A 17,637-nucleotide genomic window follows, 5' to 3' on the forward strand; every position below is an offset into this window, starting at 1 on the left:
TGGCCAGGAAAAAAAGACAAAGGCCAGAAAGGAGGGGCTGGAAGGGGTTTTTCAGTTGGGAGCTGGCTGGGGACGGGAAGTGAGGGCAGACAGGGTTGTCTGGCTCGCTGGGCCCCAGAATGGACCCGGCTAAGGGGTCCTGTTCTCTGTACCTACAAGCTCTGTTTTAGACCGTGTTCCTATCATCTAATAAACCTCTGTTTTACTGGCTGGCTAAGAATCACATCTGACTGTGAAGTGGGGGTGCAGGACCCTCTGGCTTCCCCAGGACCTGGGCGGATTCGCTGTGGGAAGCGCATGGAGGGGCATATGCTGAATGCTCCAAGGTCAGATCCAGGAAGATGAAGCCGTGTGATCTTCTTGCCCTAAAAACAGTTTGCTTCAAGGGAGTGGAGACTCCCCAAAGTCCTGACTGGCTTTGTGGGGAGCAGTTCCAGAGCATCGCCTGGGAACTCCATGACAGAGGCTGCCCCAGAGGTGGAACAATGGATGCAAAATTTGCATCCTGATCATGATGTCAAACAAATGTGTTGCCATGACAGCTGTTGTTGGACCACCAAACTGCTGTCCTGCACTCAAGGCTGACGAGAGGGGCCCCTCGTCCTGGGGCCCTGAGGTCAGTTCCCCCACTTATGTCTGTGTAAATGGGGTGAAACGGGAGGTGGTGGGGCCCAGTTAACATGATGTACTAATTTCTCTCACCAGGCCTGCCTACCCCTGCAGAGCGTGGGGCCCATCCCCACCCTGGGGCCACTGGGCACTAAAGCGATGGTGCTGGTTCAGCTCTGCTGTGAGTGGCTGGTGCTGGGGGGCTCAGGTGTGGCCCAGGACCCTGGGCAGGGGCTGCGGGAGGGGGTGTCGCCTTTGAAGCCACACTGCAGTGAGGGGGGGGTGACGTGACCCCGAGGGAGGTGCAGGGCGTTGCTGCCCCTCCAGCTCATGGCCAGCAGGTGACCATAGCGACCCCTGGGGGGATGCTGAGGTCGGGGGAGCGGAGCTGCCAAGTGACTCAGGGCGGCAGCCTTCGACCCACAGCTGGGTGCAGCCCGGGAGCCGGCCATACACTCCCCGCCCCAGCCTGCCTCCCTGCCCCTACCCAAAATGGCCGCCTCCAGCCTCAGGCGCTGGCTGGGCTCCGCCCTTCCGCCCGCAGCCTCAACCTCACCCTGTGCCTCCGCCGCCCCACCCCGGCCCAAGATGGCCGCTGCCGCGCTGCCTGTCCGGGAGGCGTTCTTGTCGCTGGCGGAGCGACTCTATGGTGTGGCGCGGGGCCGGAAGCCGGAGCGGCGGGCGGGCGGCGGCGGCGGCTCTGTGGGGAGAGGCGGCGGCTGTCGGCGGGGCTGAGGCCGGCGTGGAAACTCGGGCCCCGACCCCTCCCCCAGCGGACCGGGCAAGGCAGGTGAGGGGGGCTCCCTGTCCCCTCCCGCCACGGGGCCAATGGGGCCGAGGGGGGGGTCATTGGTGGGAGGTGGCGGGGGGGAGGGGTAATTTGGGGGAGGGAGGTGGGTTATCAATGGGGCGGGCAGGTGGTGATGGGGGCAGGATTAGGGAGTGGGTGAATGGGGGCGTTATTGATGAGGCAGGCAGAGGGTAATGGGGAGTGGTAATGTGGGGGGGAGGGGCGGGCAGGGGTTAATGGGGCAGGGTTAAGGGGGTGATGTGGGGCAGAGGCAGGGGTTATCAGTGTGGCAGGTGGGGGTAATGGGGCAGGTTTAAGGAGGGGTGATGGGGAGAGGCAGGGGTTATCGGTGGGGCAGGTGGGGGCAATGGGGGCAGGGTTAAGGAGGAGTGATGTTGGGGAGAGGCAGGGGTTATCGATGGGGCAGATGGGGACAATGGGGGCAGGGTTATCAAGGGGTGATGTTGGGGAGAGGCAGGGGTGGGCAGGGTAGGGGGTGATGTTGGGGAGAGGCAGGGGTTATCGGTGGGGCAGGTGGGGGTAATGGGGGCAGGGTTAAGGAGGAGTGATGTTGGGGAGAGGCAGGGGTTATCGATGGGGCAGATGGGGACAATGGGGGCAGGGTTATCAAGGGGTGATGTTGGGGAGAGGCAGGGGTTATCGGTGGGGCAGGTGGGGGTAATGGGGCAGGGGTAAGGGGGGTGATGTTGGGGAGAGGCAGGGGTTCTCGGTGGGGCAGATGGGGACAATGGGGCAGGGTTATCAAGGAGGTGATGTTGGGGAGAGGCAGGGGTTATCGATGGGGCAGATGGGGACAATGGGGCAGGGTTAAGGGGTGATGTTGGGGAGAGGCAGGGGTTATCGGTGGGGCAGGTGGGGGTAATGGGGCAGGGTTAAGGGGGAGTGATGTTGGGGAGAGGCAGGGGTTATCAGTGGGGCAGATGGGGACGTTGGGGAGAGGCAAGGGTTATCGGTGGGGCAGATGGGGACAATGGGGGCAGGGTTATCGAGGGGTGATGTTGGGGAGAGGCAGGGTTATCGGAGGGAGAGGTATCGGGTGTGTGATAGGAAGTGAATCCTTTCCTCGCTCAGGACTAGGGTTCTGCCTGGCAGCTCGCTGGCTGACTGCCCCCAGAGGTCACTAATCTCTCCCTGGTCTATCCCAGTGGCAGCCTGCCAGGGCCAACAAATCTATCAGAGGTGACTTTGGGGCACAGGGTGGGATATCGTCCCATGTCCCTGTGATGGCACTGAGGCAAGATCATAGGAGCCAGGTGCACTGTCCTCCTTCCCAAGGGCACCTGCTGGGTCTGAGCAGCTTTGTCAGGAGGTCTCAATGGATGTTTTTCTTGTCAGGGGGTTTCAATGGGTGTTTATTTCTAGTGCAAATATGACATTGCAGTTCAGCCACCCTGTGGGAGTTTTGTGCTTTGTGGGGACAAATATGCTTGGGCTGTGATACAACTCCCCTTGACTTCACCAGGCCCCTGGATGAATAAAGTTATTTATAACTCAGCAGCACAGACATTTGATCCCCTAATACCAAAAATCTAGTCTGGGGAACAATACTTCCCCCGTATACATTCACTCAATACCCTGGGATTGTTATGGGTGACTTGTCAATAAATAATTTGTAGTTTGAAACTAGGTAATGGGCAGACCGGATGCTTTCAAAGTACCTTCCATAAGTTTAAAACATATCCTTTCCAATCCCCAACCTCCAAAGTTTCAGCTGTCCTCAAGGAAGGCTGAAATGGAAATTTGCTTTCTTGCCAAAAGATGCCATTTTCCATTGTTCACATACTATATTTGGTTGTAGGGTTGTCCATGAGCTGTCTGTGCAAACTGCAGTTTGGCAGTTTGACCCATGCAGTGAGTGATAAGTTTAGAAATTCACTCTGTTCACTACACCCAAAAGAGGCACTGGGATGATTGCTGTTGGGAAACACTGCACTAGCCTGGGCAGGGCATCAGACTAGTTTAAGAGGTTGCAGGGTGGAGGATGGGATGAATGGAAAGCTGCATAATGTTGGATGAGTGGAGATAAAGTTGCATGATGCCTTACTCATCTGCTCCCAGGGCAGCACTGAATGCATCTTTATTGTGGTGGTAGTTCATATGTAGAGGACTACAGACTCAGGCAGCAGCCTACTCTTTACTTGGTTCCACCACAAGAGGGAATGATGCCCACCTCCATGGATCTACAAATCAGCCCTCAATCCCAAGGATTATACAGCCTTCTGGTGAAAAGGGAAAGGTGGGAAGCAAGCAGGGAATAGGGGGCAAGAAAATGGAAGAAAGAAAAAAGGGGAAACAAGGCGAGGAGGAAAAAAGATGGAAAAGAGCCCGAATGAGTGAATGGGCAGAGGAAAATGGAGAGGTTGTAGTTGTGCCAGGATATGATATGGGTAACACAGTGTGAACAGGCACCCAATCCATCAAAGGGGGATGGGGACCTTCACCAGAAAAAGGTTGGGTAGCTACTGTTTCAGTATCTTTATCTTGGGGTGCAAGAGAATGTTCCATGGGGCAATTATATGTCTGGAGTTCCTAGCATGAAAGGTGATTATGTTCTTTGTCACTATGTCTTATTTGAATGGATTTGTTGAAGATGGTTGTCTCTTTCAATGGTAAACTGATCGGTCAAACCAAGATATGAAATATCTTGTTTTTTTCCCACTCATTCACCCCCTACTATGCTTAGAGTCTCAAAAGTGCTTTTTGCTTGGATGAAGGGAGGTGATGTTTACACATATGACTTTTTTCCTAAAACTCCATGCCAAGCATTTGTCTGAGTCCATGAAGTGAGCTTGGTGTTTAGTAAGGTGAGAGAAGAGCTCTCCTGACTCTGGTGGCAGTGACATGAAGTACATGCAGCCTATTGTGTCAGCTGCCAGGAGACAATTGGCTGGAGGGACATGTCAGAAAATGAGATCTGTCCAAAAGCAAGAATTTCAAGAAGCTGGATTCACTTGGCAATCCCCTTCTAACACAAAGGTAGAAAGTTAAGGGTACTCAAAGTGGTTCCTGCTTTGCAGCTAAAGGATGAACACGCAGCTTGCTAGCTGCAGGTTTTTAGTTATGAAGGACTCAAACAAAAAGAAATTTCTTTAGTGCTTGTAAAATATGCTCCTTGACAAACACATTTCTTTCTCTAGGACTATCTGCCTCTTTTGTATTGAAGTGTGGGGTATTATCAGCATGAATTTGAAATGTCTGCATTAGTCTTAAATGGCAAAGCCGCACATGAATTACACTTTATCCTAAATCTGTGCCATGTGGGGAGCATAGACTTTTTGCAGAGAATTGGTCAGCCGTTAGGATGATCAGCTGGTATCCACCACCCCAGGATCTCCAAGGTGGTTTTGGAAACAACATTGCTTACTGAAAGAAATAATATGTAATCAACTGTCCTTCAAAAGGTAACAGTGTTTTTGTTCAGGCACCAGTTATGAGAGGACTGTAGAGCAGTTGTGTGGACCGCCACTAGCTGGGCCACAGAGATGCCTCTTGTATTTATCCCTCAGGTCTAGAATCTTGATTTCTCTGAGGATAAAAAAATCCAAACCACACAGATTTCCAATTGTATCTATTTTATTAACTAAGGCCTAGATATTTTTGCCCCATTAACATGTTAATGCCTAACTGATTTAGGAGCCTAAGTCTCACTTTCAAAAGTGACCTAAGCACTTGGGCACTAAATCTCTTTGTATCCTAAAAGTTACTTTTGAAAATGAGACTTAGGCTCCTAGGTCAGTTAGGTGTTGAAATGCTGAATGGAGCAATGACTAAGTATCTTTAAAATCTAGGCCAAACTTGTTAAGCAAAAACATAAAATAAAGTAGATGTAAGCAAATCCATTTTGTTCTAATTGAGTTAATATAAAATCAGGGTAATAAAATCAAGTCATTATCAGATTAAATAAACTGTTTTAAATAAATCAATAATTTTTGATAAGCTCTCTGTAATGATTTGACATGGTAGCAGTCTTGTTTAGCTATCAGATCCCAAAGTAATAGGGCTATTGTCAATCTGGATGTCAAGTGATATATTTGTTTCAGGTGATCCAGGGAGGGACATATCACTCCCAAGTTGAAGCTGATGTTGAGACTGGCAGCTCTGATGACAATTAAGACAGTGTGCTCAAATTATTTGTGGTTAGGTAATAGAAATCTGTCCATTCCCCAGCCCCCAATAGGGTTAGTTACATAAAACATTCCAACACAATTCAAGATGACTACAGCTTGTTACATGTTAATGTTCAAATGTCAAATTTAGGTAAAAACATAATTTCTCAGGATTAAACCTACAAGTCTGGACCCATGAAATGTGTGCAAGAGATCTTTTAGACAGTGAGGTTGTTTAACTGAGGACTGTTTAGGTATTTGAGGAGCTATTCTATAGGCACCATTTTTGAATTCTATGGACTCAGTCCCCACGCTCTCCATGCGCACGTACACACTACCAACCATCTGCTGAAGGTAACAAACAAGTGTCCTAAATGACTTGAGTCTCCCATTAAAAGAAGTATTTTCCTGTTTGAAAGTGAATTTTTCTGTTTCTTTAGAAAGAGTTTCACTCTCTTTAATGTCAGATATAAGCTTGGTCTGAAATTTGGCCCCTTTTTGCATATAAAGTGGCCTTTTAGTCCATCTCCTTCATGCCATCCTGCATCCATTTAGTTGCTACAAGCTGGTGGGCTGTGTGTCAGAGAAGGCAGATAAGAAGCTGTACTACATTCCAGTTTTCAAAGAGAGACAAACAGTTCATCTGACCTTTATTAAAATAGATACGTCCTACTGGGAAGCATATGCAGGATTCTAACTATCTGTTAATTATAGAACAACCCATCTCTCCATTGCTGTCCAAGCATAAAAAGATGAGATAGTGTTTATGTAAGATTTGTATAAAATCAGTACCCCACTATTGTGGGCGCCTCCTGCTGGGCTTCTAGCTTCAGATGACACAGTTTCTTACCTAAAAGCAGCAAAGAATGCTGTGGCACCATAGACTAACAGACGTTTTGCAGCATGAGCTTTCGTGGGTGAATGCCCACCTCGTCGGATGCAAGAGTAGTTTCTTACCTAGCTACATCTGTTCCAAAAAAAAAAAAAAAAGTTCATTCCCAAAGTTCACACTGACTATATGGATTGCACAACCGGTTTATTAAATAATTAATAAGAATTTATCCATTTCATATGAAACATTTAGACTGTAATGCACCATATTTTTCAATTTTTAATTGAAGCAGTAAGTGAGAAGAAAACCAAGAACGTATAACAGAAAAATCTACCAACACATATCCTACACTGATGAACCCTGGGAAGGGAGAAAAAACTAGAGATAAGCCAGAATGGAAGCTTTGCCTTATAAAAATCAGACCAAGAGGTCAAGAAGTGTGTGTTATTGCTTTCAGCAGTAGTCTGTGCCTCATGCTTCAGAGGAAGGCGAAAACTACCATAATGCAATCATCCAGCTGTGCAAAATAATATACATGGGGTCGGGCAAGAATTCCTTTCTGATCCCCACAGTGCTGAGCAGATGCCCTCAAAGATAAGACATGATTTCCCTTCCCTTAGCCTGCATTTCTACATGTTTTAGTTTTTGATAATTTAAGAGAGGCCAAAGTTTTGGGTATATCATGGAGAAAGGTTTGCTCATTGCCTGAGGTAGCCTGCCAGCACGACACTGATTATAGAGCACAGGCCTATCCTACCAATGCTTTTAAAAGGGCTTCTGCCCCCAAAGAACATTGCGTGTGTTCCACTGTTCTCTTCTGGAGCTGGTTCACAAGCAAGGAAGTAAAACAAAAATTCAGGTTAACTTCATCTCCACTATAAATATAGTGGTGGGGGAAGGGAAAGGGGGTTAGGTTTGTTTGCCTGCCTGCCAACATTAGCCAGCTGGAAAGAAGGCAGTCAGGAGGAAAATACATTCAGTTCTAAGGCAAGCTACAAAAACAAAAAGAGGCGAATTGGGGTGGTGGTGGTAGAAACTAAAAGTTGTGTCCAATCAATCCTTCAGTGCTGGTGTCTCCTGCGACCGCCGTTCTGTCAACACTTCAGTGATGATGCACCTGCTACAGCTGAGCAGCAGTGGAGGTGAATTTTGCTTGATATACCAAGTATATAAGGCAACACCAAAGAGATTAAGGAACTCCTTCATTTGTCAGTACTGCACCAGCGGGATGGTGTGGCAGACCTTTCTAATTCCATTTAATTTTCATTGTAGCTTTACCTAATGAAATATTTAGATCTAGGGAGATAGTTGGCTCGGGGGATTTGGTGATGGAAAGAGGAGCCCCTCACCTCGAGGTTCCTGATTTGTTTTGGGGTTTTTTTTGTTTTGTTTTTTACATCAGGTTTAGATCGGTGGGGACCAAAAGTCATGACTGTCAGATGGCTTAAAGCTATATCAGTTGTTGCCTTTGGTGAAGATCCAATAGGCAGTTATTCACATGACAGATCACCATCACCAGGGAGAGTTTTGGCAGAGACTCCAAAGATTGAATGGAAACTGAATTATCCTGTAGGGTGAGATTGAGACATAGGCCTTGTCTACACTACTGGGGTAAATTGACCTAAGTTACGCTACTCCAGCTATGTGAATAACATAGCTGGAGTCAACATAGCTTAGGTCATCTTACTGCGGTGTCTACACCGCACTGCGTCAATGGGAGACACTCTCCCATCAATTTACCTTAATCTTCTCATTCCGGTGGAATACTGGAGTTGATCAGAGAGTGCTCTGCAATTGATTTAGCAGGTCTTTGCTAGACTGCTAAATTGATCCCCACTGCATCGATCACAGCAGCATCAGTTCTTGGTAAGTGTAGACGTGGCCATATTAGCAGTATCTTATGGTATAGCTTGCACGGAGTTGTTTGTGCTTTACCTGTTCCACAGCTAAAGTCTCTATCTCTAGAGCTGTCCAAGCCCTTAATTACCTTTACAACATAAATGACTGAGTTTTAGATTTTTATCTACTGAAACTCCAGGGAGAGAACTGTTGACTCAAGTACATCAACAAGATGAGCTTTTTTTGATGTTTTGTTTCACACTTTTCAGAAAATGTTCTGAAGAATAAATTGGATGGTGCCTGTTGGAATTAAATTGTCTGAAAAACCTCTGTTCGCCCTAAGGCCTATTTGACACCGAGAGACCTTCCATAACGGCCTAGTTCTGCAAGTGATGGGCTCGGAGAACAGTGCTTTAAAGAGCTGCACACTGGAAGAGCCGCCGTATACCTTACCGACTGGACTCACAATTTACCCAGCTGCACTGCAAGATGGCAAGCTTGCCTCGGTCTTTGTGTATAAAACAGAGAATGAAGACACAGTTAATAAAGCTGCCAAGGTAGAGAACGTGGCCTTGCTGAATAACAGGCTTCTTTCTAATTCTCTCTGCCTTTTCTAGTACCAAAGTGAAGCTATCAGTTCCTGTACATGAATGTCCTCAAAGCCCCTTGGGAGGGAGGAGGAAGAAACAGGTTAATTTATAATACATTTGAAGGGTAATGATCCCTGCTTCTAGCAGATCTCCTTAATTACAGGGACACACTCAGCTCCCAAATAGAAGTTTTATTTTTTAAATAAGATTTTGATATGACAAGAAACATTGTACAGTGTGATCAAAATAAGAGCAGTGTGTGGTGGTGGGTATTCTGGTAGAGAGTGGGATTGGAATTTATAATTCCCTCCAGAAAACTCACTTAAAAGGACATTAAGGTTGTGTGGTTAAGCACTTGCATGTGAGGAGATGCCAAAGTGATGAATCCCGACTAAACTCCCTGCCTATAAAGGATGTGGGATATATACTGACTTGTTTCCTCCTTGTCATTTTTGAAGCACCTGAAAACCTTGCGCCACCCTTGCCTTTTGCGCTTCCTCTCTTGTACTGTGGAAACAGATGGGATTCACCTGGTTACAGAGCGTGTAAAGCCTTTGGAGATGGTGCTGGAGATGCTGTCCTCTGATGAGATCTGTGCAGGGATCTATGACTTATTGCTAGCTCTCATCTTCCTTCATGACAGGGTAAGTTCCCAACAGAAACAGGTGTGAATGTGTAAGGTTTGGGCTCCCAGCAGGAACAGGATTATGTGAGGAGAGGGAACGCTTTATCAGTGGTCTTACATGGATGATTGTGAGGTATTGGACCTTAAAATCTCACGTTTCTTGTTCCCTGCCTGCTTTTTATTTCACTTCACTTGTGACATGGCATTAGCAGCTATCTCAGACTGATAGAGAATAATCTGGCAGCTGGTGTTCCAGACTGCTTTTAGATGGTACAAAGAATTCTCACTTGCTGTTTTTGAGGCAATGAATGATAAAATGTATCTGAAAAGCCAGAACAGGGAAGATAATTATGAGAATGTCATGACTTTATGGCCTGAGATCACACGACTTGTCAGAGCTATGAACAAATGCTGCTGGAAAACGGATTCTCAGCATAACATATTTGTTTATCATCCTGGTGGTATCAGACTTTGTCCCTGGGTCTAGGAGTGCTTTTTAGGCATGTGTTCAGGATTGAATTAGCAAATCCCAGATCTGAAGCCAGTGTAACTTTAAGTCTTAGTGCTCAGATATGGAGGGCCTCTTGTAACTTGCAATTAGAGTAAAAGGACTGTGATCGTTAAACTTGGCCTCCTTTAAAGCCTCAGTCCTTGTGAAAGGTGCTGTTTGGCCTACAAAAACCATTAAGGAACCTGCAGTCTAAATGCTGATCTGTGTACTTTTCAGCAGCTTTTTCTCAGATCATCAGGGCACCTAATTAGTCCTAACACGGATTTAATACCTTCATTGATCCCCAGGTCTATTGTTTATTTTATATTTTAGGGAAACCTAACGCATAACAACGTCTGTTTATCATCTGTATTTGTAAGTGAGGATGGGCACTGGAAACTAGGAGGAATGGAAACGGTCTGCAACCTTAATGAAGCCACTTCAGAGGTAAGAGCCAAACAACCCACTCACAATGCTTGGAACAAGGGTTTCTGGCTTGTTGGGGCTCCATCATTAGTAAGCTTTGCTTAAATTTAAAATGTATCCAATTGCCTAAATTGAGAATTAATATTAAAAGTGTATCAGCCTGCTTCCCAGATCCGTGGCCTGCATGCTTGCTCTAAGGACACAGTTACCATAAATGACCATGTGTGGGTAAAGTCAACTAGTCATTCAAGCGGACTAGAAGTGGCTGCAAGGAGGTGTTAGGGTTGGGGAGAGGGAGGGTGGGAACAAGCTTGAAGTCTGTCCTCTTTACAGCCGCTGCTACTGGTTAGTAAAAGAGTTTGCTTTCTTTCCCTGAAGCAGAAAAGCTGAATCCAAATTAAAACAGGTTAACATCCTCACTCATTTAAAGAGCACTTTGGTTCTCCCTGCTGGCATCTCCGTTGGACATTATTGATGTTGGAAGGAAAATGTCTGTCTTGAACTCAGCTGCATCCTGTGCAGAGTCAGTGCTGCAGTGAGACACTACTCAAATACATTCTGGCTTTCATTCCAAAGGAACCCCAAATTCTTCATAAACTGTACCCACATAGCATCACTAACAGTTTTACCACCTCCTGGAGAGGGACAGCTGGCCAGGCAATTGGTACCTTGCGTGATGCACAACATTACAAGAGGTGAAATTTTGACCAAGAGCATTGGAGTAAAATCCCACCATTACTAAAGATCCAGAGGCCCAGGTACAGCATGTAGGGATGTGGTTTTAAGACTGAAGGCAGAATTGACTCTAGTAAAATTCAGCAACTGCAGGGAATCTTGGTGTTTTACCGTTGATGCCTAGAGTCCAGAGCTATCCCTCCAGGTTGGTAAGGTAGTGAGGCATATCCTATACTGAATGTGGAAGGGGGGAACCCACTCTTGTACATTCAGCCAGTCTTGACTGGCCATGGAGAGAGAGAGGGAGGGAGGGAGGAATGGAGAGAGAAGGGGGAAAAAAAAGGCAAGAAAAGCAGGGTTTCATCCATTGCTGCTTGGTGCCAACTCACCAAGCGATAAATGATTAGCTCAAAACATTTAACATGAAGTTTTCCTTTCCTCTTTCAAGTTCCTGTGTGGTATCAAGTCAGTGCGAAACCAAGCAGCCATCCCTCCTGAAGAGAGGGTGAGTAGCATTGCTGTACTCGGGGTTGATCAGAAGTTAATCTGTTTTTGCTGCAGGATTTTGTGGTTTTTTGATATTGAAGCAAAAAAGCGCAGATATGTCCATCTAGATAACTTCAGAATTGTGTTGTACTGTCCATAACTTGTATATTGTGAAAGGGGGAGATGACTCAATGGAATAAGTTAATGACAGAGCAACAGCCCTAACAGCGAATATTATAATAATAATAGCGAATATTTTTTCACATTTGTGTCCCAGCCTTAATATTTACAACAATCGTGCCCAAAATTTTTCCACCCGAACACTATACGCTTACATAATTAATTTTTAAAATAGTGAAATGACAATATTTGCTTCTGTCTGTCACTTGATAAATAAATACAAAACACTTTTCCCAACAATAAATATCCACAGTTGATGAGCTTTGCAGTTACAGAGGAGGGCGGTTGTAGGATGAACAAATGCTCAGAGATCAGCCAGAGATTCTTTTGTTTTGATGCTCCTTTTTTTTAAACTCTTCTTTATCATCGGGATGGAGCTACATGGAATGTGATAGAACATGTCTTTATTTTATAGCTCCAGAACTAGTTCATAACTCCAAGGAAGATCCCAAGTTAGGCATAATTTTCCTTTTTCAAAAAAACATTCTATACTCTTGCTAGGTACTGGTTCTGTTTCTCTTAGGAAGTCTTAAAGTAAATAGCCTGCTATATTATTTACTATTTCTGTTAAATTGCCAGAGGACCACACAGCTAAATAGCCATAAAAAGACTGACCAATAATCTTCCAGAACAAACATCAGCCAAACAAGACTTTGGTATTTTTAAGTATTCTAAAGCTGAGCAAATTTTTGTGCACCGAGTTTTATAAGATAAAATTGGCCAGAAGAACAGGCCAGTTCAAGTATTTAAAAGGTTGCTGGGCATGTATAGAGACTGATTATCGAACACCACTCGTGGCCATTTGAAGGTTGTGGTTGTTTATGTAAATGTTATACTCCCAAGAGCAGTCCAGTCACATGTATTCTAAGAATTTAGAAAGTGACAGTTCTGAAACTGAAGCCGATTTTTGTGCTATGCAGAAAGTCAAAATTTAAGAAGCTGGTAAGCTGCACTCAGAAAAGAAAGTCATCATCATCTTGAACCTTTGTATTTTAAAACTCACCAATTTCATTTTGTAAAACTTGGTGCAAACAATATGCTCATCTTTAAACTATAAAGAACCTAAAGCCTCATTCCGCTAACATTTGCTGTGAGAAGTTGTTGATCCTTTTAAAGCTACATGGTTTTGTGGTGCTGTTGCATTTAATGTTCACGTGTTTCCCTTTATTAACCAACTGTCATGTCTATAGTGTAATGCAGACTGCTTACAGACTAGAAGAGAGTGAGTTCTCTCCCTGGTTAACATTGGTTTCCATAGAAATGCAGAAAGCTTCTGGCTTTCAGTTGCTGGATGAACTCATGGGGCACTGTTTAACTGTGATGTTCTTGTTTATATTTCTAGGCTGTAAGTTCTTTAAGGCTCTAGAGGCTTTCGAGTTTTGCATAATATTCCACTTGTGGAGTAATGGTACTATACAAAGAATCAGAGGGTGTAAGGAGAGAGTAGGGACTCATGGAAATTGTGTAGCAGGCTCCTGCTTTATGATTTATTTTTTCAGTCTGCAGACTTCAAAATTCTTCCTGACAGCCACGGACATGCCCGGGATGCCTATTCATTTGGAACAATGGTTGAAAATCTGCTGACATTCTTAAATGATCAGGGTGAGAGTCCTCAAAGACAAGGAATAAAATTACTTTATTTTGCTACTTCCCACACCACATTTTCCCATGTAGCTTGTTCCTTGCATGAATGACCCAACGTATTCATTTTCCAATAGGAAAGAGTGTGTCAGAAGCAGCATGACAAAACTTTTATTGTAGAGAAGTGATTGTCCATTTCACTCTCCACGTATTTCAGAAATGAGAAACTTTCCATAAGAGCTCTTCCTGTTCCATGCTGTCCTTGACAGGACAGGAGACTTCTTGGTGATTGCTTTTTCTGTATAGCTTGCATAGTGACTGGGAATCCAATCCAGGCGTCAGTGACTGGGGTGGAAATTTTTTTGTAATGGAAACTAGGGTACAGTGGTGTTAGGGAGGATCGTCCAGCAGCTGGCATCCTGGTTTGGCTGTTGGGATGCTATGTCTGATTCCAAAATCTCACTTCCCCTGTGCATGACTTTGGTAAATTGTATAATCTCTGTCGGCTTTCCCTATCTACAAAATTTAGATAATGGATTTATCTTTTGTAAACCAGTTTGCAATGCTCAGTCAAAGGAACTATGTCAATGCAAATTACTGTTAAGATTGATCCTTCCCTGCAATCAGAAGGTAGAAATGAGACACAGATTCATAGATTCTAAGGCTAGAAGGGACCATGTTGATCATCTAGTCTGACCTCCTGTATAATGCAGGGCATAAAACTTCCCCCAAAATAATTCAGAGAGCATATTTTTTTTAGAAAAACATCCCATTTTGATTTTAAAATGATCAGTGATGGAGAATCCACCAGAACCCTTATGAATTGTTCCAGTTGCTAATTATTTTCACAGTTAAAAATGTACACCTAATTTCCAGTCTGAATTTGTCTAGCTTCAATGTCTGGTAACTGGATCATGTTATATCTTTCTCTGCTAGACTGAAGAGCCCATCATTATATATTTATTCCCCATGGGGGTACTTTATAGACTGTGATCAGGTCACCTGTTAAATTTCTTTTTGTTAGACTCAAAGAGCTCAATCTATTTAGTTTATCACTAGAAGCAGGTCCGCCAACAGCAATTCCAGGCCCCAGGGCAGAATTGTCAATGGGCTCCAGCCTGCGCAGACACGGTCCACCTGACATTTGAGTGGTGCTGCTGGCTGCGAAGGCTGGTGCCCAGCGAGCTGCCGCCAGCTGCCTTCGCCGCCGCCGGTACCACCCCATGCATGCCTAGGAGCCCTGCCCTGCAACCTGCCCAGGCAATTCCACATGCCTGCCCGGCTGCTGCAGTGGCCGGGGGCCCTTGGGCCCTTTGAAATTGCCCACGCCCCTGGGCAATTGCTCTCTTTGCCACTCATCGACCCCGTTTACAGTTACATTTTGCAACCTATCAGTTAGCCAGTTTTTAATCCATGTAATGTGTGCCATGTTCATTTTATATCATTTTAGTTTCTTAATCAAAATGTCATGCATTACCAAGTCAAACCCCTTACAGAAGTCTAAGTAGATTATGTTAACTCTATTACCTTTACCAACCGGGCTTGTAATTTTGTCAAAAAAAGATTGATAGAATTTATTTTCCATAAACACATACTGATTTGCATTGATTACATTACCTTTCCTTAGATCTTTGTTAATCAAGTCCTGTATCAGCTGCTCCATTATCTTGCCCTGGATTGGCATCAGGCTGACAGGCCTATAGTTACCTGGGTCATCCCTTTTATCCTTCTTAAAAATTGGCACAACCTTAGCTTTCTTCCAGTGTGCTATAACGTCCCCGGTGCTCCAAGACTTACTGAAAAGCAATGTTAATGGTCCAGCAAGCTGCTCAGTCAGCTCTTCTTAAAACTCTTGGGAGCAAGTAATCTGGACCTGCTGATTTAAAAATGTCTAACTTTTTAGTAGTTTCTGTTCAGCATCCTCCAGAAATACCAGTGGAATAGAAAGTGTTATCACCGTATGATGAGATTGTCATCTGTTTTTCCTCAAATATAGAACAGAAATACTTACTGAACACCTCTGCCTTTTCTACTTTATTACTGATAATTCTACCATTTCCATCTAGTAATGAACCCATACCATGGTCAAGGATTTTTTGTTCCTAATTAGGGCTGTCGATTAATTGTAGTTAACAAACGCAATTAACTAAAAAAAAATTAATTGCGATTAATTGCAGTTTTAATCGCATTGTTAAACAGAATACCAATTGAGATTTATTAAATATTTTGGATGTTTTTCTACATTTTCAAATATATTGATTTCAGTTACTATACAAAGTATACAGTGCTCACTTTATATTAATATTTTTATTACAAATATTTGCACTGTAAAAATGATAAACAAAAGAAACAGTATTTGTCAATTCACCTCATACAAGTACTGTAGTGCAATATCTTTATCCTGAAAGTATAACTTACAAATGTAAATTTTTTTTGTTACATAACTGCACTCAAAACCAAAACAAAGCAAAGGTTTAGAGCCTATAAGTCCACTCAGTCCTACTTCTTACTCAGCCAATCGCTTAGACAAACAAGTTTGTTTACATTTATGGGAGATGATGCTGCCCACTTCTCACTTTCTGGTGATATTGTAAATAAGAACAGGCGTCTGCATGGAACTTTCATAGCCGGCACTGCAAGAGATTTACGTGCCAGATATGCTAGACATTTGGATGCCCCTTCATGCTTTGGCCACCATTCCAGAAGATATGCTTCCATGCTGATGATGCTCATTTAAAAAAAAAAAAAGTTAATTAAATTTGTGACTGAACTCCTTGGGGGAGAATTGTATGTCTCCAGCTCTATTTTACCCGCATTCTGCCATATATTTCATGTTATAATAGTCTCAGATGATGACTCAGTACATGTTCATTTTAAGACCACTTTTGCTGCAGATTTGACAAACACAAAGACAGTACCAATGTGAGATTTCTAAAGATAGCTACAACACTTGACCCAAGGTTTAAGAATCTGAAGTGCCTTCCAAAATCTAAGAGGAATGTGGAGCATGGTTTCAGAAGTCTTAGAAGAGCAACACTCCAATGTGGAAACTACAGAACCCGAACCATCAAAAAAAGATAATCAGCCTTTTGATGGTGGCATCTGACTCAGATGATGAAAATGAACATGCGTTGGTCCACACTGTTTTCGATTGTTATCAAGAAGAACGTGTCATCGGCATGGACATGTTCTCTGAAATGGTGGTTGAAGCCTGAAGGGACATATGATTTAGCACATCTGACATGTAAATATCTTGCAACACCAGCTGCAACAGTGCCATGAAAACACCTGTTCTCGCTTTCAGTTGACATTGTGAACAAGAAGTGGGCAGCATTATCTCCTGCAAATGTAAACAAACTTGTTTGTCTAAGTAATTGGCTGAACAAGAAATAGGACTGAGTGGACTTGTAGGCTCTAAAGTTTTACATTGTTTTATTTTTGAATGCGGTTATTTTTTGTACATAATTCTACATTTGTAAGTTCAACTTTCATGATAAAGAAATTACACTACAGTGCTTGTATTAGGTGAATTGAAAAATACTATTTCTTTTGTTTTTACAGTACAAATATTTGTAATAAAAAATATAAAGTGAGCACTGTACACTTTGTATTGTGTTAATTGAAATCAATATGTTTGAAAATGTAGAAAACATCTAAAATATTTAAATAAATGGTATTCTATTGTTTAACAGTGATTAATTGCGATTATTTTTTTTATTCACTTGACAGACCTATTCCCAATATAAAGGGTAGGGAGATAGCTCAGTGATTTGAGCATTGGCCTACTAAACCCAGGGTTGTGAGTTCAATCCTTGAGGGGGCCATTTAGGGAACTGGGGTGTGGGAAGGAAAAAAAAAAAACTGTCAGGGGATTTGTCCGGCTTTGAGCAGGGGGTTGGATTAGATGATCTCCTGAGGTCCCTTCCAACCCTGATATTCTATGATTTAAATAACTGTCTTATTGTCCTTAACTGTACTGGGCATGGATTTCTCTTTGTGTCCCTTGGCTTCTCGTATCAGTTTTCTTCAATTCCTAACTTCTGATTTATATTCATTACTATCAACTTCCCCTTTCTTCCATTTGTTGTATATCAATTTTTTTATTTTTATTTTTTACATTTGCCTTCACTTCCACTCTAAACCAAGTTGGATTTTTAACTAGTATGGGACTTCTTCCTCAACTGTGGCATTTTGGCTTTTTGGGCACTTAGTAAGGTGTCCTTAAATGATTTCCAATTATCATTCACAATTTTCTGGTAAATTCCTCCCAGCTGATTTGGCTCATAATTGTTTTCAGCTTTTTGCAGTTGGTCATTTTAAAGCACCAAGTATTACTGGTCTGAATATTTTTCTTCTTGCATATTATAAATCTGAGCAAGTCATGATC

At 43.6% G+C, this 17,637-nt stretch overlaps 1 protein-coding gene across 5 annotated transcripts in view; it reads left to right on the top strand.

The window, feature by feature from the left end:
- Nucleotides 1–1,217: 1,217 nt before the first annotated feature.
- Nucleotides 1,218–17,637, top strand: part of SCYL3 (SCY1 like pseudokinase 3) — a 32,279-nt gene continuing 15,859 nt past the window's right edge. Inside the window, exons 1-7 of one of the 5 annotated variants that reach the window (XM_039486450.1) lie at nucleotides 1,218–1,399; nucleotides 7,424–7,500; nucleotides 8,541–8,754; nucleotides 9,246–9,431; nucleotides 10,236–10,349; nucleotides 11,452–11,508; nucleotides 13,169–13,271. In XM_039486450.1, coding sequence (XP_039342384.1) covers nucleotides 8,590–8,754; nucleotides 9,246–9,431; nucleotides 10,236–10,349; nucleotides 11,452–11,508; nucleotides 13,169–13,271 — 625 coding nt within the window. In that variant the 5' untranslated portion in view covers nucleotides 1,218–1,399; nucleotides 7,424–7,500; nucleotides 8,541–8,589. Of the gene's footprint in view, nucleotides 1,400–7,423; nucleotides 7,501–8,466; nucleotides 8,755–9,245; nucleotides 9,432–10,235; nucleotides 10,350–11,451; nucleotides 11,509–13,168; nucleotides 13,272–17,637 lie in introns of all 5 variants that reach the window. The other 4 variants (XM_039486448.1, XM_039486452.1, XM_039486453.1 and 1 more) reach the window with 4 other exon arrangements.

This window comes from Mauremys reevesii, linkage group 8, assembly GCF_016161935.1.
Source record: "Mauremys reevesii isolate NIE-2019 linkage group 8, ASM1616193v1, whole genome shotgun sequence".
Lineage (NCBI taxonomy): Eukaryota > Metazoa > Chordata > Testudines > Geoemydidae > Mauremys > Mauremys reevesii.